Here is a 23,085-nt window from a genome sequence, read left to right as displayed (position 1 = left end):
GGTGTGCCCACGGCCAGCCCCCGGCAGGTGAAGGGCTCGGGTGTGCCCACGGCCGCCCGCGCTGCCAGGGAGGATCCGACATTCCCGCTGCCAGCCGCGGGGAGCGAAGTTGCCGGGAGAGAGCTCCGCATCTGCCTTTTGGGGGAACCCACACCTGAGGAGCCTCCGCAGGTAGGGCTGGGCAGGGGGACGGATGGTCCCGGAGCCGTGCAGGGGGAGCCGGGGGAGGGGGAGGAAGAGCAGCGCTGTGCCTTCCTCACCTGCTCGAACGGGCGCTGCAAATCCTCCTCTGCCATGGGGAAGGGAAGCTCTTTCAGCGGTGCCTCGGTCCGAGGTGTGGGGCTGGAACGGTGCCGGAGCTCCCCAGGGATGGGGTCTGTGCCACGGCTGAGGCTGAGGAGGGGAGGTTTGGCTGCGGGGCTGTTGCTGCACCCGTGTGATCCCGAATTCCCTCCCTGCCCGTCGCCCCACAGCTTCCTAAAACCTGTTCCCCTCGGAATTTCCATGGGGCACAGTAGGGAGCTCTCTGGGTGTGGGCAGGAGTGAGCACAGTCCGGACAACACCGGGAAAACTGGAGCCTGTGACCCCTGACAACCTCCCGAGAGGCTTGTGGTGAGCTCAGCACCTTCTCCCTCTCCAGCCCTACTTTTCCAGGACTCCTGTGGGAGAGAGGGAAGGGTTTTTTTTTTGCTGTCTCCTGCTCTGCCTCGTTTTGTTTCCCTCTGAATGAGTGTGAAAGCAGCACGCCGGTGAGGAGTGGCAAAGCTGGGGCAGAGGAGACGAGCACCTCCCTTTGTCCTTGCTTCATCTGGGCTTGGGGAACGTCACCTTCATTTCCCCGTCCCCACCCCTCTGCCCGCTCCAGAAAAGAGCCAAAAATCTCCATCTGCACCCCCCTGTGTCCCACAGGAGTCCTGGAAAAGTCCAGGCTGCTCCAGGACAGACCCCTCACGTGAGAGGAGATGGATTCACCCGGGTAGGTGGGGAAGCAGGGATGTCCTCCCTCATCAGCTTGATCAGGACACTGTGCTTAGGAGAGTTTATTTTATTCATCCAGCCATAGAAAAAGCGTGAAATTTCTTCCCAAAATTCATCAGGTTTTAAGTGGAAGTCCAGATCTCCACAAATGACAGCTTTCAGCTTTTTTTTTTTTTTTCCCAAAAAAATGTTGTGTTTTCTTGGCAAAACTGTGAAGTCATGAAGGTTCAGTGAGTTTTCTGTCCTGCTCTGTTTGTGGGTCGGTGATGCAAACACGAAGCTCCACCTTTGACACCAAAACACACTTTTCCTTCCTTTTTTTCCTTTCATCCTTAGACATCAAGGCTTTAAGGTCAGCAGTGTGTGGGTGAGGTGAACGTCCTGCACATCCTTCCCTTTCCAAACACAGGAATTAGTTGAGCAATTAGGAATTAATGCCTTTAATTACAGCAATGAATCTGCAGACCCGGTATGGTGAAAAATAATTGAGCAATATTGGCAGGGAGAGGAGTGAGGTTTTGGGATGGGGGTGGTCCTGCTTGGAAAACCATAGAGCTCCCAGCACAGCAGAGCCTTGGGATGATCCCTCAGGATGGGCAGGATTGGGTGCTGCTCTCTTTAAGCTTCCTGCCTTTGGTAGCTCATGGCTTTGCCAACTTCATCTGGTTGACTAAATTTTAATTCTCTGTGGGATCTGTGGTTGTGAGTGAATTCAAGGAAATTAGTTGTGCGTTTGTAGCTTTTCATCTGCTGTCTCAAACCCGGCTGAGACGTGTCTGTGTTGCCCAAGGAATGAGGTCTGGGCAGGATTCCTCAGGGCACTTGCAGGGTTTCATCTCTTTTCTCCGTGTTTGGGGAAGAAGAGGCATTCCCTGCCCCCAGCAGTGAGGAAAAGGTCCTCCTCCCAGCCCAGCTTCTCCTTGGAGCATCTCTGTGTGTGCTGAACAAGGCAGCCACGAGCTGGTGTGCTGGACAAGCCCAGAAGGGTTAATTTAAGGTTTCCTGAACTGCTTAAGTTATTGAATTCCTGATTGTTCACAGCTTGAGTTCAGAAATCTCCTGGTGCTTCTTAAACATCCCCAACAGTCTCAGTGTTAAACAGTCACTGCATGGAAAAGGGGGAAGGCAGGAGGGAAAAGCTGGTCCTCCAGAGCAGCTGAGAATTCTCTAAAATCATGGAATCCCACAATGGTTTGGGGTGGGAAGGGACCTCGGCTGAGTTCCCAGTGGGAAGCCTGGGGTGGAATTCCCGTTGCCACTCGTTCCCCCAAGCGCAGGGAGTGGGAGGGGAAGGTCCATCCTCCCCAGGCACGGGATGTCATTCCAATCAGAGTTCAAATAACTGTAGTTTTAGGAACGTTGGCTCCAAAACGTCCCAGGCACTGGGCAGGAGGTGCTGATCCCGCCTTTAGCTGAAGTGGCTTGCAAGGGTTAAGGTGGTTCTGGCAGGGTTTGTGCCATCCACTGCTGCCCCTTCCCAGCAGATCAGGTGACAGGTGACAGCAAAGCAGGAGCAGGCACAAGGTTTGCATTGTGTGCTCTGGCTACCCCAGAGAAATGTGAGGACGTGCCCAGCCTGGTCCAGCTCCCGGGAGGAGGGTCTGGATCAGCCTTCCTGCAGCTGGAAAACTCCCTGCTGGGGCAGCTCTGGTGGCTACAGGTGACCCACGGGGAAGGGGCTTCTCTCCCTGGCTTTGGGAAAGCTGGGCTAAAAGCATTCCCACCCTCACCCCTGAGAGTGGGGCCCTGCACCAGCATTCGGGGCTGGCTGACAAAATTCTCAGCAGACTTGAGGAGGCTCAAAGGAAGGAGGTTCAGACCTTTTGCAAGCTGCAAGGACGTTTTAATTTGAGCGCCGCGAAGGTCAAAACGGGCATCAATTATCCTTCAACCGGGATATTTTTCCACATGGATGCCCTGGGTGCTGTTTGCAGCCTTCGGGTCGCTGGCCAAGCCCTCCATTAGTGCTCGAGTTCCTGGGGGGGAAATGAGGGTTGTGCTCGGAGCCAGGAGCAGGAGGAGCACGTGAGAGCTCCTTGGATGGGCTCAGCTCCCGGGAGCAGAGCCCAGGGCAGCTCCCGGTCCCCGGGGGCGATTCGGGGTTGCTTTGCAGGTGGTTTCCTGAGGGATGGCATGTGGGCTTTGGGCTGAGGGAAATAACAGCAGGGAGGACATGGTTTGTCATCTCTTAATGACCTTTCTGTGGAGGCACCAGGAGTTTAACTCCTGGTTCACGGAATCAAGGTTGGAAGAGACCTCCAAGGTCACCCAGTCCCTGCATGGACAGGAAAGGCGGCAGCACGTGGATCATCTGGGGGTTCCTGTCCCAAAAGGGGCCCACTGATAGAGCAGTTCCTGGTGCAGAGCATTGCTGGGCCTCCCAGAGGGACCAGCATGGAAAAGCGAGCCTGGAACTCAGGGATCACATCCCAGGACCAGCATGGAAAAGTGAGCCTGGAACTCAGGGATCACATCCCAGGACCAACATGGAAAAGGGAGCCTGGAACTCAGGGATCACATCCCGGGACCAGCATGGAAAAGTGAGCCTGGAACTCAGGGATCACATCCCGGGACCAGCATGGAAAAGTGAGCTTGGAACTGGGACATCAAGCAATGGGAGATCCCACCCCGAGGCCGGGAACACTGGGAACAGGAGGGCTGTAACCTGACCTCGGTGGCTGCCCTGGCTGTGTGGACAGTTCAGGAGTCTAAAAGCACCCCGTGGCACTCCCAGGAAAAGCTGGGATCAAAGCAGCTCCGCTTCCTTTCCCAGGGCATTCCTTCCGTCCTCAGAACTGGGTCCAACATGGGATCCAGCTCATCCCGAGACACACACAGGGCAAGATGGTTATTTAGGCACAAAGGGGCCGAGTGTCTTACAAACTCCTGACAACAGCAGGCAAAAAGACTGGTTATTAACATCTAGAAGCTGCAGCTGAGCCACCAAAGAGGAGGGTGGCTGGCAGGGTTTCCTTCTGGGCAGGGAAGAGGAGCTCCAGTCAGTAAGAACAAGGAGTGTTTCATCTCCTGGAGGGTAATTAGGTCTTTTTTTAAGTGGCTTGCATGGAAAACAGGATCCTTCCCAATTAAGTAATGGGCTGGTGATTTCAGGCACTTGAAGAATTTTATTAGCAAAGAGTGTTGGTCTGGCTGTGCCTCCAGTCCTTCCACGGGGGACTGGCTGAGGGGGCCAGGACAAATCCCCCTCTCCCGGGGTGCAGCTCCACAGCCTCGAGCCCAGCTTTAGGTGTGCCCTCGCTCAGGTTTCCCTTGTTCAGCCCGTGATCCGCAGGGATCGCTCCCTAATAAGGGCAAGGGAGGAGTTTGCGCTGGAAAACTCGGAGGGCACTGGAAGAGCCGGGGCAGGGCAGGGACCCCGCGGCACCGGCAGAGCTGAGCTGGCTCCCTGCCCGCACGGCGCCCTCGAGATTAGCATCTGAACAAGCTTTCAGCTCCTCTTGCCTAATTAAACAGCTTGTAATTGCTTCCCTTGCCGGGATGGGCAGCGCTGGAGCGTCTGCAGTGGGAGGCCCTTCCTGCTGCAGCCCCAGCTCGATTCCAAGGCACGGGATTTCTGGCTCTGGGAAAAGCTGCTCGTGCATCCCAGGGCTTCCCAGAGGAACCTGTGCTGTGTGATGTCGAGGTTGTTCCTGGTGGTGCTCCGTGCCTCTGAAAACAGGGATTTTGGATCAGTTAGCCTGGATTTGGCAGCAGCTCCATTGGAAGTGTGCAGGCTCAGGACAGGCTCTAATGGGATTTTGGTCCTGCACAGGCAGAGCAGTTATTTCTTTGCCCATGTTGGATACTTTTCCAGTGGGAATTACCCATTTTTATGGGTCTCCCGTTGCCTGGGACATCCCAGTGTTACATCCCAGAGCTCAGTGTCCAAAGCTGAGCACTGGTTGCACCCACCCAGCCCTCCAGGATGAGGGACTTCAGCCAGAGGGTTTGGGCCACGTTGTCCCAGAAACTCGAGTCTGAGCTGGACCATAAATCCCAGGTTATTCCAGATGGAATTCGTTCAGAAGGAATATCTGGCTGTCAGGTATTTGTGGTGCACAGGGATGGGTGCCCAGCTTCCTACACCTTGGTGCTGCCTACAGGGAAGGGCTGGAGAGGGGCACTCCTGGAATCCCCCTGGAACACTCTGCAGAATTAAGGGGAACTGTCCTAACCAGGCCAAATCCATCCCTGCTGCTCCCTGAACTCACTCCTCCCAGCTGCTGGAGAAGGAAAGAGGTTATCCCTGGAGGATCACTGGGATCATCGACCACACCTGGCACGAAGCTCCACCTGTGCCACATTCCTGAGGGAGGGAGAGGCCAGGGGGGTTTAACTGCCTGGAAGTTGGGCAGATCCTGACTCAGGAGGGCTCTGGGAGAGAAGGGGGATATAAAATTGGCTCTGTCCCGGGTCAGAGTGTGGCTTCTGCCCCTGTAGCACCGAGGGCTCGGTGGCAGCTTCGGCTGAGCCTGTTTTTCCACTGGAATCCACGCTGGAAACATCCTGGGAAGTCAACCAGGAGCCAACCTGTGTGGATTTTGGCCGTGGAGATCCAGCAAGAGGGAAGGAGAACGAGGAGACAGCAGGTAAAAGGTGACAGAGGTGTGAGGGTGAAGGAGCACCCCTGGGATGGACACGGAGAGGAGGAGGCCGGGAGGGCAGGGGGGAGGTTTGGGAGAGCAGAGCTGTCCAGGAATCCTGTCCCAGCAGCACAGGAGAAAGGCTGAGGGGTCCCCATGTGCCCCCCCTGCTCAGCTCATCCCCTGCTGGCTGTGCCACAGCTCCAGGACATCCCAACCCAGCTCTCGGGGCAGGAATTCCCCACAGGACACAGCTGGGAATTCCAGCTGCTCTCAGACAATCTGAGGGGAATACCACCCCTGGAGCAGGGATAAAGCCTCACCTCCTGCCTGAGAGCAGAGGGAGGCACATCCATGGGAGTGGTGGGAAGAAACACCCCAAATTCCTGAGCTTGGCCTGCAGGGAGAGCATCTGGGGAATTTTAGAAGGGTCTTCTCAGGGGCTTTTGGGTTGGTTTTTGGGATAGGAGTGTGATAAAGGGGTCTGGAATACTTTGAGAAGGCTTAGCTGGCAGCTGCTTTGCCTTGGGAATGTGGACTGGCACTGATGAACCCAATCCAGCTCCAGGGTTGGATTGGCACCCTTTCCTTTGGTTTTTTTGGGGGTTTTTTTTGGAATTAGCAACACTGCACCTTTTCAAAAATCTCTGCAAGCTCCACTACGTTTTTGTTCCCAAGACAAGGGGAGTTAAAACCTGAAGTAACAAAAAGCCAAGGAATTTCAGCCTTTCCTAACAAAATATTTTCATTTTATGTCTCCAAACAATGTGGGATTTTCCCTCCATGTTCATTTAATTCTGATTTCCTTTCCTCAGGCCCAGGCAGGATTTAACCCCTCTCACAACATGGTGTTCCCAGTCACTCCTTGGACAGCTCAGGGTCCTTCCCTTCCTTTTGTTTCTCCCCCAGCTTTTTCCAGGCTGCATTCCCTATGGATACACCTTCCCTGCTGGGGGACTGGGCATCCTGGCTTAGCCTTTCCAGGTTTATTTTCAGGAGTGGCTCATCCTTATAATCTGGGGGTTTTAAGGATCAGAGGATGAAAACTCCTGTGGGATTTAACCCTGGGAAACAGGGTCCCTGGGGAGGGAGCCCTGCTGCTCACTGGCCAGGGCTGTTTCCAGAGGGGGGAGCCGGAATTCTGGATTTATTCCAGAATCCTGGGGCACTTTGCAAACATTCAGCCAGAGGGAGCTTGTCCAGGGAAGGTGTGTGAAGGGAATCATCCTTCCCAGTGCAGCCATTCCAGAGTCAACTGGGCAAGGCTTAACGGGGCAGGAACCCTTTGGATGGGGAAGGGAGCAGGATTATTGCTCATTTGCATAACGATGGCACCCAGGGGTGCTAATTAAGATCCAGGCCTGTGGTGTGCAGACACTTCAGAGGAGGCAACTGGCTCCAAAGGGAGCCCTTCTGATGGAAAACCTTCCACATAAATACAGAGGGAATGAGGGATTTTATTGAAATGGATTTATTTTGCCCTAGATTTTAGATTTGTAGGGAATATTTGGGAGAAAAACCTATATTCCTGAACAGCCCTGGTGTCTAAAACAGACTTATTTTCTGGCCTTTCTAACAGAGATATTCCTGGTCACACAGCAGGAGGATTTTCTAGGAAGTAATGGAAAATCAGAGGAGGAAAAGATGTGTCTGGCCTGGCAGAGCTTATTCTGGAGCTGTAAGGCAAGAGGGAAGGGATGGATCTGGTTTGAGGCAGAGGAATCTTAGGTCTCCACATGGTGAAGAGAGTTTGCTGCTGTGGGGATTACAGAGCTGGGGAATTCCACGTGGATGGGGTTTAAATCTAGGGGAAAATGGGGTTCTGTGGGACACTGAGGGACACAGAGGGTTGGGACTGGGGCAGGGCCAGGAGTGGGAAAGGTGACAAACCCTTCAGCTGGACCTGCTGGCCTTTCATCCCTCAAAATCTTCATGGGGAATGGGGATGAGCATCCCAGGTTTTCAGGGAACAGCCACCCGAGTGTGCCAGAGGGAGGGAGCTGTTTGTTGTGCTCTCCCAGCTCTGGAAGTTTCTGTGCACCCAAAGACTCCCTGGCAGCAACAGGATGTTGAAGCCACGGGAACTGGGAGTGCCCAAACCACATTTCCTGCCCCAAAGCATCATTTTGGGGCCATTTTCCCCTTTCTGCTCTCCTTTTCTCCCAAGTGCTGGGCTGTGTTTGGGTGGGGTTGGCAAGAGGAGGCCAGGGAGCAGCATCCTATGGAGAGGAAAGGCTTTCTCCTGGGGCTTTTTCGGGACTGTGTCCTGCAAAATGAGCTGCAGTGGGGAAGAGCTGGAGATGATGCTCCAGGGATTCCTGGATCTCCCCTGGCAGTGCCACAGGAGAGGTGTTGCTTTGCTCCCAAACTCCCAGGCCGTGCTTCCACCTTCTAAATGACTCTCACAAGGTGCTTTTGGAGCCTAAACCCTCCAGAATCCACCCACTCCAGGGAAACCTGGGACTTCACCCACTGGGAGGAACAGCTTTTGTGTTGTGTGAGGCCTGGAGAAGCTCCGAGCTCTGAGGGATTCCAGAGCAGGGGAAATCTTGGAGTTTTCCCCTCAATGTTTCCCCCTCTCCTGCTGAATTCAGCTCTCCAAGATTCATTCAAGTGGCAAATGATGTTCTTGTTCTTCCAGGAGGGAAGCAGAGCCCTGGGGATGAGCACTAGGGCTGTTCCTGCACTAGGGAAGCACATTTGCTTCTGCACCAACTGAGGAAATTGGACCCTATGGCTCCAGCTCATAATTCCCAGATAAGCCATACCACCAAACCCCTTTTTTTTCCCAGGGCTTGGAGCAACCTGGGCTACTGGAAGGTGTCCCTGCCCATGGCAGTGGGTGGGACTGGATGGGCTTTAAGGTCCCTCCCAGCCCAAACCATTCTGGGATTCCATAATATCAGCCCAAAACTTTACCAAGCCCAGCGTCCAACAGGATCCTACAGCCCTGATCCTCAGGTGGAAGATGGAAATAGCCACTGGATAGAGTTGGTTAATGGAGAAAATCGTGGAATCACAGAATTGTTAAGGTGGGAAAAGACCCTTAAGATCATCAAGTCCAACCGTCAAATCAGTACCACCACCATGGTCACCACTGAACCACGGCCTCAAGTGCCACATCCACGTGGTTTTTGAACAATCCTGGAAATAGGGACTCCACCCCTGCCCTGGGCAGCTGGGCCAAGGCTGGACAACCCTGTCCATGATGAAATTTTCCCCAGATCCAACCTGGCCCTCCCTGGCCCAGCTGGAGGCCGTTCCCTCTCCTCCTGTCCCTTGTTCCCTGGGAGCAGAGCCCAAATTCCCCCCCCGGCTCCCCGCTCCTGTCAGGGGGTTGCAGAGCCAGAAGGTCCCCCCTGAGCCTCCTTTTCTCCAGGCTGAGCCCCCCCAGCTCCCTCAGCCACTCCTGCTGCTCCAGCCCCTTCCCAGCTCTGTTCCCTTCCCTGGGCACACTCCAGCCCCTCAATGTCCTTCTTATGAGGAGCCCAGAACTGCCCCCAGGGCTGGAGTCACTCTGGGGGGACACTCTGGGCCTGTGTCCCATCAGATTTGCCAAAGGTTTCCTTCCAGACCCCTCTGTTCTGCCAGGGAGCAGGAGGGGAGCGGCTCCAACCCCCGGGAGTTCTGCCGGAGCTGGGGGACACCCCAAAGGGTGTCTGTGTGTCCTGGGGGCTCCCACTGCTCGGGGTCACCATCCAGCTCCTGGCCTGGAGCATCCCTGACCGCCCGGCGGGATTCAGAGCTGGAAACCGCAGGAGCCAGTTGCCCAAAGTCGATCCCAGGGAGCGTCACCGATCCCGGGGGGCGTCACCAGATCCCGGGGAGTGTCACGGATTCAGGGAAGCATACTGATCCGGGGGAGCATCACCCATCCAGGGAGCATCGCCGATTCCGTGAGTGGGCGTCGACCGGATCCCAGGGAGCGTCACCGATCCCGGGGAGCATCACCGATCCCGGGGGGCGTCACCGATCCCGGGGGGCGTCACTGCTGCCGTCTGTCCCGGCAGGAATCTCGGGGGAGCAGGACGGTGCTCGCCGCCGCCTCTCCCGGGATCGCGGGGGTGGGAACAGGGAAGGCGGTGCCAGGGGAGAGGCTGTGCCCACGGGTGGTTCCTGGCACGGTTCTCTCCCCGTGCCAGTGCCACCCTTTGTGGCTTTCCCTCCCCTCGGGTGGATCCGGGGGGGGAATGGGGTGAGTAAGAAGCGAAGTTTCTGTTTAAGCAATAGAGATGTTGTTTCTCTCGCTCCAGCCCTTCCCCAGAGTCTTCCCTACGTGTTCCCGAACCTCGGCTTATTCCTCCAGGATAAGCACCTGGGAATCACTCTGCCCTTCGGCTTCCAAATCCCTCCATTCCGTGGCACATGGAGCCTGTCCCTGCCCCTGATTTGCACTGGAAAAGGAATGGATGAGACATTTTGGATAGTTCTTTTCCACTGCTCCTCATCTTCCTCTTTTATTTTGTCCTGGAATGGGAAGGAGTTTAATGGGTAGAAGAGAGCACCAAGGGAGAATGAGAGAATCCCAGACTGGTTTGAGTTGGAAGGGACCTTAAACCATCCAGCTCCACCTCCTGCCATGGGCAGGGACACCTTCCATGAGACCAGGATGCTCCAACCCAGCTTTGGATACTTCCAGGGATGGGCTTTGATGTAGCTGTTTCTGAATCCACCTCACTCTGGGAGGTCCAAGGAATGTGATTCCTTTTTAACCCAAATTTGCCAGATTACAGGAATTTCTGTGCTCCTGACAGCTCCAGCCTCGTCTCCCACCTTCAGGAAGGAGACACCCAAGTACTCAGAGGCTCCTCATGGATATTTAGGATGAGTTTTCCTTTCTCTCTAAACAGCAAGTCTATTAAATTTCCGTGGGAAGGGGGAATCCGGGAAGGATGAGCAGGGGTGGGCTGGCTGCTCCTGGTGGGAGCTGGATCAATGTTTGGGAGGGTTTGCAGGAGGAATGGGAGCCTTGGGGTGATGGCAGAGCTTGTCCATGGTCTCAGAGCAGGGGATGTGCAGTGGGGAGAGCTCTGGCTGAGACAAGCCAAAGGAGGAGCCTTTGCCAGGCAGCAATACCATGAGATCAGCACCTGGAATTCCTCCTGGGCGTGTGGCTTCGCAGGAATACTGCAGGGACAAGCCCACCAGCAGGGAATAACAACCTCATTTTAGATTCTCCTGGAGAGGGTTGGGCCTTTTCATTACTGAGGAGCAGAGTCACTCCAGAATCCAGGAGATTCTGGCAAGGAAAGACTGGGGTGGGGAGGATGGAAAAGCTGGAAGGTGTCCCTGCCAATGGCAGGGGTTGGAACTGGAGGAGCTTTCCAACCCAAACCGGTCTGTGACTGGATTTCTCCTCTGAAACAAGGGCTCATCTCCTGCAGCTTCTGTGAACAAACAAGGGAGTGGAAAAAGAAAAGAACCATTTCTGACAAACCTATAATCAGATGTCCCCCTCATCCCCAAACACTGGGCCAGTGCTGAGGGGTTTCCTTTCTTTTATTTATTAATTTGTTTGTTGGGGAAAAGAAACCCTGATTGTCGTGGCAGACTCTGAACCAACCAACTTTTTCCCCCCTGACTTTCAGTTTGTGGTTGTTTGTGATTCAACATTAGCCCTAAACAAGCAGTGAGTGCTCTGCAAACTCCTCATCCTGAGGGGGGACATCCAGGAGTTTCTCCTTCCTGGCCACTGGAAGGAGGGACCCAGCTGTTGTCAGAAAGAGGAATTAACTCTTTGCTTCCAAGACAGGCGGTGAGATGTTCTCTGCTGTGTCTTGGGGTGATCCCAGATCTCTCTGTTAGAGATCTGTTGGTCTCTTGGCAGACCCCTCCTCAAGAGCCCTCATGTCCTGCTCCCACTGGCCACCAACCCCAAGGTTACTCCAGAAGCCTCTGGGTTCTGTAGACTCCAGAAGGTCTATCCCACCTTTTTCTAAGGTCTCCTCTCCCACTTTCTTCCCAGGCCTGGAAAACCACCTCAGTCATGTCCGCTCTGAGGGATTCCTGGTCTGGATTTGGTTTTTCCTCTCCTTGAAGGGACGTGGGGAGGAAGCCCAGCACTGGGACAGCAGCAGAGTGTCCCCCCCTCCGGGCTCTGTGGCTGTGACACTGTGGCCCTGCTGTCCCCTCCACAAAGGTTTTTACAGCAGAACTGTTATTTTGCTTATCCCCCTTTTTTTTAATCTCTTCCAGGGGCTTGTTGGCTTCAGGCAGTGTGTGCAGGGGAAGGTGCTGCTGTGACCATGATGTCCCTGGGTGTCAGCAAAGGTAATTCCTTCCCTCTCCTGGTGATTCCTGTGTTGCCTCAGCTCAGCTGTACCTGCTGGAATGGCTCTGCTCAGCTCCCTCAGTGCAGTGTGTCCAAGGGCAGAGGACACCACTTCCCTGGCACCTCACTCCAGGAATGACCAGGAATGACATGGAGGGGGCGTGTGCAGGGAAGGGAACAGAGCTGGGAAGGGGCTGGAGCAGCAGGAGCAGCTGAGGGAGCTGGGGGGGCTCAGCCTGGAGAAAAGGAGGCTCAGGGGGGACCTTCTGGCTCTGCAACCCCCTGACAGGAGGGGGGAGCCGGGGGGGGCCAGGCTCTACTCCCAGGGAACAAGGGACAGGATGAGTGGGAACAGCCTCAAGTTGCACCAGCGGAGATTTAGGTTGGATGTCAGGGAAAATTTCATCATGGACAGGGTTGTCCAGCCCTGGCCCAGCTGCCCAAGGCAGTGGTGGAGTCCCCATCCCTTGGAATTGTTCAAAAACCACGTGGATGTGGCACTTGAGGCCGTGGTTCAGTGGTGACCGTGGTGGTGGTGCTGGTTTGAGGGTTGGACTCGGGGATCTGAAAGGTCTTTTCCCACCTTACCCATCCTGTGATTCTGTGATTCCTTGTCTGGGACCTGCTCCAGCCTGAAGCTCCAAAATGAAGCTATAAATTCCATGGTGATGACAATATAGAGAGCTGGAGGGCTTGGAGCCTAGCTGAAGGCTTTGAGATGAGCAGATCACTAATAAATTCCCACATTATCCTCTTTTCCAGACCCTCCTCAAAATTCCCTGTCTCTGCAACCCCCACTGAAAGTACAGCCACAATTAGATGGGATGATGCTTCCAAATCCATAGGGAAGCCAAACCAGTGCTATGGAGCTGATGGGAATGCCCCATTTCCATTAGGAAACAGCTTTAATTTTCAGTTTCAGTGCTTCCCTTTCCAGGTGCTCCCCATGGAAGGTGTCCCTAAAGTGCATCCTGACAGGGCTGTGGCCCTGTATAACTGTGCCTTTTACCTGCTCCTGCTAATTCCACGTGGGGCAGGACACCCTCCTCATCCTCAGAGATGTGTTTTCCTTAGAGATGATCCAATGGGACCATTTTTTTTTAAAAAACAGAATAAAAATCCTACTCCTAACAAACAATGTCTCCTCGAAGCACAGGAGCCTGTGCCAGAGATAAATCAATTTACTGCCAGACAGCTCCTCGGGGATGAGGTTTTTCTGGGCAGCCTTCAGCTCACCCTGAGCACAGAGACTGTGTATCCTTCTTTCCTGATGGATACATGGAATTATTTCGTGTTTCCACAGGCTCAGGGAGCCCAGGCAGCTCCCTTGGATTGATGATAAGCTGTGGGAACTCACTGGTGTCCAAACCCCTGAGCTGGTTTGGCTCCAGTGTGAGGAGCAGAGCAGGCTCCACGTTTTCAGCCTTTATCAGGCATTTCCAGACTGGAAAAAGATGGGAAATAGTCAGAAATACATGGAAAAGGAGATTTCCTTATCTGGTCCTCCATGGGAAAACAGCTAAAAATGCCCCCTAAAATGCCCCTGCTTGTCTCTCTCTCTCTAATATCCAGCTGTAATCACTTTGATCCAGCAGGATTTTGGCACTCTGGGATGACCAGAGCCCTTCTCATCAGTCACCTGCACATTTCCTTCCCTTGGGAGAGACTTTTCCTGTCTGCTTCCCTGTCTGCTCCCCGTATTTTTGGCTTTAATGCTCCTCCCCATGAACCTGTGCTATTTTCCCCCCCACCTGTTTCCCACTGGGAGGACTTGGCAGCTCCCAATCCACAAACCTTCTGTTTTCCCACGTTTTGATTTTATGTTTAATTGCATTGCTGACCTTTCCGATCAGAGAGTGTAGTTGTGCTTGGTTGCCTGGACAGAGAGAAGGAGGAGGAGGATGGAGATGAAAGAGAGCCCACCCAGGAGAGGACATTCCCAGATTTAGGGAGATTCAGTTGGACAATATGCTCTTGAAACGGAGCTTGGGGATGGAAATGTGGGAATGAGGAGCCAAAGGACGTGTCTCCTCCAGCTGGGACAGGCCACCAGGGCAAGCTGAGACCACTGAGGTGTGAAAACACCCTGCAGAGGAGGAGATGCATCAGGATAAGTTGATCCTGAGGACTGGATGACCTCGTGTCTCCATGTTTCGTTGGAAGTGGGAAGAGACTCGCCCGGTGTTGGGACCTCTGGCAGAGAGGAGAGAGCCCCGTGCTCCTGCTCCTCCACCCCCTCTCACCTGCTGCTCTGGGAGGCCTTGGCCTTTCTGATCCCTCTCTCCCCCCTTCCCCTGGCTCTGCAGGAGGGATCATCCCCCCCACGGACGAGGACCGGCGCAGGATCATTAAGCAGATGAAGGTTCGCACCACCCTGAGAGGAGACAAGAGCTGGATCCACCACCACAACTCGGACTCTGAGGAGGAGAAGAAGAGCAGCCCCCTGTAAGTGTGGCCACGAGGATGCTCCTCTTCTTCTTCCCATGAGGATGTTCCCTTTTCCCTTCCCTTCTCCTCCCACTCCTGTGAGCAGCCCCACAGGATGCCCTGAGTTGGAAGGGACCCACAGGGACCATCCAATCCAACTCTTAGCCCTGCACAGGACATCCCAACAATCCCACCTTCTCCAAGCACTCCTGGAGCTCTGGGTTCTCCAAGCCCTCTGTTCTCCAGCTGCAGAGTTGTTTTGGGGTCCCTGAGGTGCCAGGCAGTGACAGGGCCAGAAGGAAGTGCTGCTCCTGCTTATTTTGGATAAATGCAGGCTGGGGCTCTGGGAAATCCCCTTTCCTGGGAGCTGGGAATCCAGCAGCACAGGCACATTGGAAGTCTCAGGAGAACTCCAAGTTTTTTTGAAGTGCTTTGGCATCTCCAGAGTGATGAACACAGGGCAGACCTGGCTGGGAGGGAGTTCAGCTCCCACAGTGCCAGGGAACACCAGGCTGCACCAGCTTCGCTGGAATTAGAACCCAAACCAAGCCCAAATCCATCTTTTCTTCCAGCTCTCTCCAAAACCATCATTGCCATGTTCAGCCAGACCCTCAATTCATGATGTTTTCTCCTCTCTCAGGTCTGGCCGGGCCGGTGGGGGATCCCCAGCCCCAAAACCTGCTGCTCCCCAGAATGACAGGTAATTTTGGGGGCCCAGCTTGGTTTGGGGATCCATCCTGTCCCTTCCCCTCTCACGGGGTTGGTGCTTCCAGTGGTTCTTCTCCTCCTCAAACCTGCTCCCTGCTGGGATTGTGCTGGAAAAGCAGAGCCCTTGAGGAGCCCCTGCCTTGTGCTGGGGCTTTGTTTGGAGCCAGCAGACAATGCCAGGGGGGCTGATTTGAACGGGGGAACTCAAAAATTCACTGCTCTTCTAAGAACATCTTCTACAGGGGTCGTGTAAGGCCTTGGAAACTGTCCCCATGGAGAGGGCAGAGGTGGGAGGGAGGGAGAGAGGGATGGAGGGAAGGAGGAATGGTGGAGGGAGGGATGGATGGAAGGAAGGAAGGATGGATGGAGGGGTGGGTAGATGGATGGAGGGAAGGATGGATGGAGGGATGGGTGGATGGAGGGATGGGTGGATGGAAGGAAGGATGGAGGAATATATGTATGGAGGGAGGGATGGATGGATGAGAGATGGAGGGATGGAAGGAAGGATGGAAGGAAGGAAGGAGGGAAGGAAGGATGGAGGGAAGGAAGGATGGAGGGAAGGAAGGATGGAGGGAAGGAAGAAAGGAAGGATGGATGGAGGGAAGGAAGGATGGATGGATGGAGGGAAGGAAGGATGGAGGGAAGGAAGGATGGAGGGAAGGAAGAAAGGAAGGATGGATGGAGGGAAGGAAGGATGGATGGATGGAGGGAAGGAAGGATGGAGGGATGGAGGGAAGGAAGGATGGATGCTTTCCAGCCCACAGTCCCACAAGACTGGGGTTGCAGCTCAGCCTCCTGTGTGCTCTAAGCCTGGGGGCTCCTCAGAGCAGGAGAAGCCCTGGGTGGGACCGAATTCCCAAGGAGCACAAGGGCTCTCCAGGGACCCAGGGGCTGGGAGGAGGGCTGTCCTGGCATATCAAACTGTTGGGAAGGGCCTAGTGCTGTGTGAGAGCTCAGTGCCACTGCTGGGACAGCACTGCCCTCTCCCAGGAGCAGCTTCCTGCTTCCTCTCCCTTTTCCTGTGCCAGCTCTTGCCACTTCTTGTAGCACTTAGACAGGATACCCCCAGAGGAGCTCCCTTCCCAGGAATGGACCCTCAGAGGAGTTCACATAAAGTTGTTTTGCAGTGATAAACCGACCAGGAGCTCGATTACACCCAACTTCTCCCCTCTGTGCCCTCAACTTGCTGTTAATTTTGGGCCAGAAAACCCTGCCAGCGTGGCTAATTGGAACTGGAAAATTCTAAAACTCGCTTTTCTTATTAAAAAAAAAAAAAAATAATCTTTTTTAGGGCTTGTCCTGATGACTATTCATTTCTAAAGAACCCTCCCCAGGCTGACCCAGGTGCAGCAGCTCTGGGATCCCTCCAGGCCTGCTCAGCTGGATTTTTGGTGTGACATCCACGTGGACATTCCCTTTTAATCCTGGTGCTGCTGCTGTTGTTTTCTCCCATGTTTCTTGACTCACTGATGTCTGTTCTTTGCACAGGTCACCTTCCTCCAAGCCCCAGTCCGGTTACCTCATCAGGTTGGTATGGAATGGGATAAATTTGGGCTGCAGGGGAAGGAGAGCTGGATCAGGAGCAACAGGCACGAAAACCAGTCCTCTCTGGTGGGTTCTGTTGGTTGGGAACACAGTGCTCAGGGAGGGCCTTGCTGAAGAGACAGTCCTGTTGTTTAACAGGTAGTTTGGTCTTGGTTCCAAACATTTTCCAGCCACAAATTGAAGCTGTCCCTTCCCTCCCCAGGGGGGTGTTCACCAGGACCATCGACAAGACCTCGGCCGTGCCGGATTCCTCCTCTCCCAACCAAGCACAGAAAAAGTACGTGCGCATCTTTTTCTCCGGGAAAAGGAGCTTTTAAACACTTGGAACACGTTTCTGGTCATCCTCTGGCTTTGTCCAGTGCTTGGGGGCTTCCAGAGCTCCCCTAAATCCCTATGGAATTCTGGGGTCAAACCCTGTGTGTTCCTCGCCGGAGCTCGGGGCGGCTGCCAAAGGACTTGTGGGTTTGGGTTTGGTTTGGCAAAGGGTTTGGAGTGAGGAACAAAGCCCCAGGAATCCTTGCAAAGCTGGAACGCTCCATGTCGGTGTTTTTAATGGGGTTTGTTTGTTGGGGGTTATTTTGAAACCTGTTTTGTGCAAGGCACTGGCTTTGGAACCCGAGGAGTCAGGTCTGAGTGTGGCTCTGATCTGAGCCCAGAGGAGCTGGGGCTGCCCCACTCCTGCAAGTGTCCAGGTTGGACGGGCCTTGGAGCAACCTGGGAGAGTGGAAGGTGTCCCTGCCCACGGCAGGGAGTGGGACTGGAAGATCTTTAAGGTCCTTCCAACCCAAACCATCCCATGGTTCTGTGATTCTAGAAGTCCTTTGTTTCATCTCAGGCCAAATCTTTTGTAACCCCATTTTCCTACCCTGTTTTGGGGACAAGGATGATGCCACAAGGTCCTGGGGTGGAATTCCCCCATCCCACAGCAGGATTTGCCCACACCAGCTCCGACAGCTCACAGTATCCCTGGGGAAGCAAAGCAGACCTCAAATCCCAGCCCTAAACCCTAAAAAGAAAGCAAATGCTGCTCTTCAATTCAACAGCATTTAGTGAGGGTGGATATTTGGGCTGACCCTGTTTTCCTCCCCCCTGTGGAGCTCCCCTGGGGAAGGATCACATTAACAGGTGTGATTTGTGCCTCCTGCAGCAATTCCATGAAGGGACAGAGCCTGGGCCGGTCCCCCTCTGGATACAGGATGACCACTGAGGACTACAAGAAACTGTGAGTGTGCAGAGGGAGCAGCTCCCTGTCCCTGCTCAGTGCCAAGGCCACCTGCACAGGGATGCCCAGGAAGCTTCCAGAGCTCCCACTGGAAAGAAGTGGCTCCCAGAGCCTCCGTGGCCATCAAGTGCTCCTTGAACTGGCCTTTGCATGGAGGGAGTTTGATCCCAAGGCACAGGCTGGAGGATGCAGCCTGGGAACTTGGTTTGGAGCACTGCTGGACTTCCTGAAAGCTGGAGAAAGGAGGAGCCTTGTGGCAGGGCAGCACTGCTGGAATGTGGCTCTGCTCTGGAATGGGGCTGGAGGAAGGAAACAAAACCCTGCAGGGACGAGTGCACCCCAATGCACACGGAAAATACAAGTGTTTTCCAGGATCTGAACCATTTCCACATGTCCATGGATTCAGCTGTGTTTGGCTTGTGCCCCTTACCCTGGCTCTCCCCTTCCCTCTCTGTTGCAGAGCTCCTTACAACGTCAGGCAGAAATCCGTGGATGGGGATGAGGAGGACGTGCCTTTTTCTCCGGATGAACACAAGAAGAGGTGAGTCCTGGAGGTCCCTCCGTGTTCCTGCAGGGGCAAGGACAAGTGGCATCTCTCCAGCTGGGCTGTTCATTCCTGGGAATGACATGGATGAGCCATTAGGGCTGGTTTGCAATAAAATAATAATAATAATAATAATAATAATAATAATAATATATTTCTGCTCAGAGCCCAACTCTGCCCACGGGCCACTGCCCTCCCAACAAAATGTAATTAAAAGCCTGACATGATCCAACCTGACAGCACAGCCCAATTAACTGGGCAGCTGGGAAGGGCTGTGGAATCCATGGGCTGCCTCGTGTCCCAGTGAGGAGATAGAGATGTACAGACAGCCTGGCAGGAGGGGAGGAGCCCAACTCCCTCCCCCGGGGTCGGGATCACTCAGGGATGGAATCCAAGGCCACATCCTGGCAGGTCTGTCACGCTCATCTCAGGAGCAGAATCATGGAATCAGCCCAGATTTGTTTGGGTTGGAAGGACCTTAAAGCCCATCCAGTCCCACCCCTGCCATGGGCAGGGACACCTTCCACTGGACCAGGCTGCTCCAAACCCTGTCCAACCTGGCCTTGGACACTTCCAGGGATGGGGCAGCAGACAAGAACAGGTCTGATTTCTCTTGTTGCTTCCAGCTGAGCCTCTGAAGCCCCTTTTCCTCAGACACAAGCCTTGTACAGATGAAAACTGGGTCATTTGCCCCCTGGGGTCAAACCATCAGAAGCCCTTTCAGGGATTTGCTCTCTCTCAGTGCTCCCAGTGCTCCTGCTGTTGGGGTGAACACAGAGTGTGTCCTGTCTCCCATTTTTTCTGTCCCATGGTATCCAATATTGCAAAAATCCAGGTCTGGGAAAAGAATGGAAAACTCTCTCTGCCCTCCTGCAAGAGGAAGTATTTGGTTTTCCCCCCTGGTGCTTTCCATGCACGTGGAAGTGCTGTGGTCCAGCAGGAACGAGACTGAAGGAGAAGTTAAGACACTGTCACTGCTCTGAGCTCTGGCTCAGTGGAGACTGGAGATTTTAGGGTAATTTCTTCACAGAAAGAGGGGTCAGTGGTGGAGTCCCCATCCCTGGAAGTGTTCAAGAAACCTGTGGATGTGGCACTTGAGGAGGTGGTTTAGAGGTGACCGTGGTGCTGGTTGATGGTCGGAACATCTTTTCCCGCCTTGACGATTCTCTGATTTCTGCTACCCAGAGTGTGGGAGCTCTGCCAGGGTCAGCACCAGCCTCCTCTGGGTTATTCCTGGAATCTGCAGCTCAACCAGGGTGAGGATGAGCAGGATGTGACCCTGTCTCCCCCTCCTTGCAGGACTGAGGCTGCCAACAGTGTCCTGCGGCGCTCGGCCGGCCGGGAACGCGCCTACGTCCTGTCAGCGGCCAAGAAGAGCAATGGGTGAGTCTCCAATGTCCAGGGAGGGGCAGGAGCTGGGAAGGGGCTGTTGGAGGTGTCTCACAGGAATGGTGGCTGGTCCCAAGGCTCTGAAGGTGAAGGGAACCGTGGTAATGGTGAAGGTGCAGCTGCCAAGGATGTGCCACGGAGATGCTCCAAGGGCTGGAGCCCCTCTGCTCTGGAGCCAGGCTGGGAGAGCTGGGGGGGTTCACCTGGAGAAGAGAAGGCTCCAGGGAGACCTGAGAGCCCCTTGCAGGGCCTAAAGGGGCTCCAGGAGAGCTGGAGAGGGACTGGGGACAAGGGATGGAGGGACAGGATGAGGGGGAATGGCTTCCCACTGCCAGAGGGCAGGGATAGATGGGATATTAGGAAGGAATTCCTGGCTGTGAGGGTGGTGAGGCCCTGGCACAGGTTGCCCAGAGAAGCTGTGGCTGCCCCTGGATCCCTGGAAGTGTCCAAGGTCAGGTTGGACTGGGCTTGGAGCAACCTGGGATAGTGGAAAGTGTCCTTGCCCTTGGCAGGGAGTGGAGCTGGATGAGCTTTAAGATCCTTCCAACCCAAACCATTCCATGATCCTGTGATATCTGCAGCTTTCTGCAGAACTGGGGAAATCCTCCAAGTCTTCCTCCCTGAGAGGGGTGAAACTTCAGGAAAAGAAAAACCACGAGAGCTCTGAAATAGAAAGTCCAATTTTCAGCCTCAGCTCTTAAAGTGCTCTCTCCAATCTCATTGAGTGCACGAGAAAAATCAGAACAAACATAAACTGCCTCCAGCATGGAGCAGCCCTTTGTGACAGTTTGTGTTTGGACAAGAGCTGCATTTACAAGCCCCTGATCTCAGTTGCAGCTTCAAAATAGTTCTGTGGGGAAAAGAAGAACCCCCCCGTGTGGGTTCACAGGAGGGAAGAACCTCATGGGAGCTCTTGGTGCCCAAGGCTCTGCTGTCCATCTCTTCCCTGGGAGGGAAAAAAAAAGCAGATTTTCAAGGTCTCTGCTCTCCCAGGAGCTGTGATGGGGTGGGGTTTTTTTGTGGGTTTTTTGCAGGCTGCTTTCACTAGAAATGCTTTTCCTCTTGACATAACTCTGGGTGACACAACGAGGCACCGGGAGGGAGGTGCAGCAGGAGCAGGGAGGGGATGTGCCAGCAGCACTCAGCGGTGCCCAGGGTGGGAGAAGTGCTTGGATAGGATGTGTAAGGACATGGAAAGCACTTGGACAGGGTCTATAAGGACTTTGAGGGTGTTTTTTCCCTGGCTGCTGGTTCCTCTGGAGCACTGGGTGGTGTGTGCTGTGGGAGGAGCCAGGTCTGCCTGCTGGGAGAACAATTAAAAAAATTGTAACAATTTGCAATTAAAAAAGGCCCTTTGGGGAAGCTTCTTTCCTTCTCAGCTGCTTTTTCTACTTGTATATTTGCATTTGTATTATTTGATTTGGAATGTGTCCCCCCTGGGCACTGCCAGCTCTGCCCAAGGGGGGTGACAGGACCCTGCAGCCCCTGGGGCAGTGCTGGGTCAGGGATTTGGGGGGCTCTGCCCCTGCCCAAGGTGTGTTTTTTTCCCTCCAAACTTCTAACTGTTGCCTCAATCCTTCCTTCACAGCAGCCCAACACAGGAATTCCCACCCTTGTTTGCCAAGAGGTAGGTCGTGGACCCTCGGGAAGCGCTGCTGGAGTGGGTTCTGTGGAATTCCAGGTTAAGTGCTGGGATAGCAGATCCCAGGTGTTTCAAAGCAGAGGAGGGACAATTCCTTTAAAAAGGATGCTTGGGGTTGGATCCCACTGGGATTCTTTTGAGATAAACAGTGAGAAAACAACACTGGTGGTGCTTTGGGTTATGGACAACGTGAGACATGGAGAGACTTTCTGCTTCCAGGGAACCTGACTCTGGCCAGCTGGGGAATGCTCTTCAGGCATTCCACTTCTAAAGCTGTCAGTGGGGTAGGGAAATGTCTCTCTCTGGAATTCAAGCACTCAGATGATGCTGGTTGTAAAATTGTCTCTGACCTGGCTCCGTTCAGCTCAGGAGGAGGAGCAGGAACAACCTGCCCCGGGGGGGAAACAGGGCAAACACAGCTCCAGGGAAAACAGGACCACACCTCCTGGGTTAGCTGGGGAAAACAGGAAACAACGTGGTATTTGTCTCTCTTTTTCCCCTTGGAAAGGATTGAGATAGAAGAGGAGGAAGGGCAGCAGAGGAGGAGTCCAGCCGTGCCGGATGACAGCAGGTATCTGCTCTGCCTGGGGCAGGGTGGCACTGGGGTACAGGGCACTGGGATGCCAGGGCACGCTGGTCTGGGGATAACTGCATTTCTCTGCAAGGCAGCAGCTCCCTGAGCACAACCAGAGATGGAAGGTTTGCAAAGGAGGCTTCCCAGAGAAGCTGTGGCTGTTCCATCCCTGGAAGTGCCCAAGGCCAGGTTGGAGCAACCTGGGCTGGGGGAAGGTGTCCCTGCCCGTGGCAGGGGGTGGCACGAGGTGTTTAAGGTCTCCACCAACCCAGAGCATTCTGTCATTCCATGATTCTGAAATCCTGGTTGTCCTTTCCTAGGGAAAGAATCCAAAGTGAATGATGACCTCAGCTCCCCTGGGGAAACAAAGGGGCAGCCAAAGGGACAGGGCAGTGTCACCGAGTACCAAGTGACAGCCCTGGGGGTGACAAACGGCCTTGAATGTCACCTTTAACATTTCAGTGCAACATTAAGGCCTCTCAGGGAGTTGAAGAGGCAGAAGCTGGCACTGAGCCCCTCCTGATCTCCCTCCACAGCCCCCTCAGTCCTGTCTCCACCAGGAATGAGCCTGGTGGCCCTTGAGGGAAGACAATCCCAGGAGGAGTCAGAGCAACCCTCGCCCAGCCCTGAGACAGCAAAGGTTTTCTCTTCCTGCCCAGCTTGGCTGTGTGAACTGCCCCCCTCACCCCCATCCCAAATACTCCATATCCTGGTGTTCCCACCCCCTGAGCCAGCTCAGCTTTCTTAGGCCTGAGATTTGGTTATTCTGCTGTGATGGGTGTGAGCAGAGGGGGGTGGGAGGTTCATTGTCTTTAAACTGATTTTGAGGGCAGGTGTCGGCCCCAGTCCCTCTCCCAGGGACAAACAGACAGCCTGGAATGTTCCTGCCATGGAATGACAGACCTCCTCAGCCCACACTGGGCAGGAGCAGCTGGCACAGGGTGTGGGGCTGAGGGAGATGCAGGAAGATTTGGCTGAACCAGGAATATTTACCCTGGGAGGGAGAATCCTCCTCTGTTTTCAGGCAGAGCCGTTTCATTTGGGATTCAGCTCCGTGTCCCTGCTCCGAGGGGTGGCTGGATGCCAGGCAGGGCATTATGAGCTTCTCTGCCACTCTGGGCCTTCGTGGGCCCAGCAGGGAGCCCAATAAATGGGGCCTTTCAGCCCCAGCTGCTTTATTTTCGGGATGAAGGAGCTGCCT

At 54.4% G+C, this 23,085-nt stretch overlaps 1 protein-coding gene across 1 annotated transcript in view; it reads left to right on the top strand.

The window, feature by feature from the left end:
- Positions 1-11,807: 11,807 nt before the first annotated feature.
- ZNF185 (zinc finger protein 185 with LIM domain) overlaps positions 11,808-23,085 on the top strand; it is a 29,828-nt gene continuing 18,550 nt past the window's right edge. The window contains exons 1-10 of the mRNA XM_029963752.1: positions 11,808-11,832; positions 14,140-14,278; positions 14,901-14,960; positions 16,457-16,495; positions 16,716-16,790; positions 17,661-17,735; positions 18,196-18,276; positions 19,579-19,662; positions 21,257-21,295; positions 21,819-21,881. Of these exons, the coding sequence (XP_029819612.1) occupies positions 11,808-11,832; positions 14,140-14,278; positions 14,901-14,960; positions 16,457-16,495; positions 16,716-16,790; positions 17,661-17,735; positions 18,196-18,276; positions 19,579-19,662; positions 21,257-21,295; positions 21,819-21,881 (680 nt within the window). The remainder of the gene's footprint in view (positions 11,833-14,139; positions 14,279-14,900; positions 14,961-16,456; positions 16,496-16,715; positions 16,791-17,660; positions 17,736-18,195; positions 18,277-19,578; positions 19,663-21,256; positions 21,296-21,818; positions 21,882-23,085) is intronic.

This window comes from Manacus vitellinus, unplaced genomic scaffold (assembly GCF_001715985.3).
Source record: "Manacus vitellinus isolate BGI_N305 unplaced genomic scaffold, ASM171598v3 scaffold_62_pilon, whole genome shotgun sequence".
Taxonomy (NCBI): domain Eukaryota; kingdom Metazoa; phylum Chordata; class Aves; order Passeriformes; family Pipridae; genus Manacus; species Manacus vitellinus.
The sequence above is the reverse complement of the archived record's forward strand: the minus strand, read 5'-3'. Positions and strand labels throughout refer to the sequence as shown.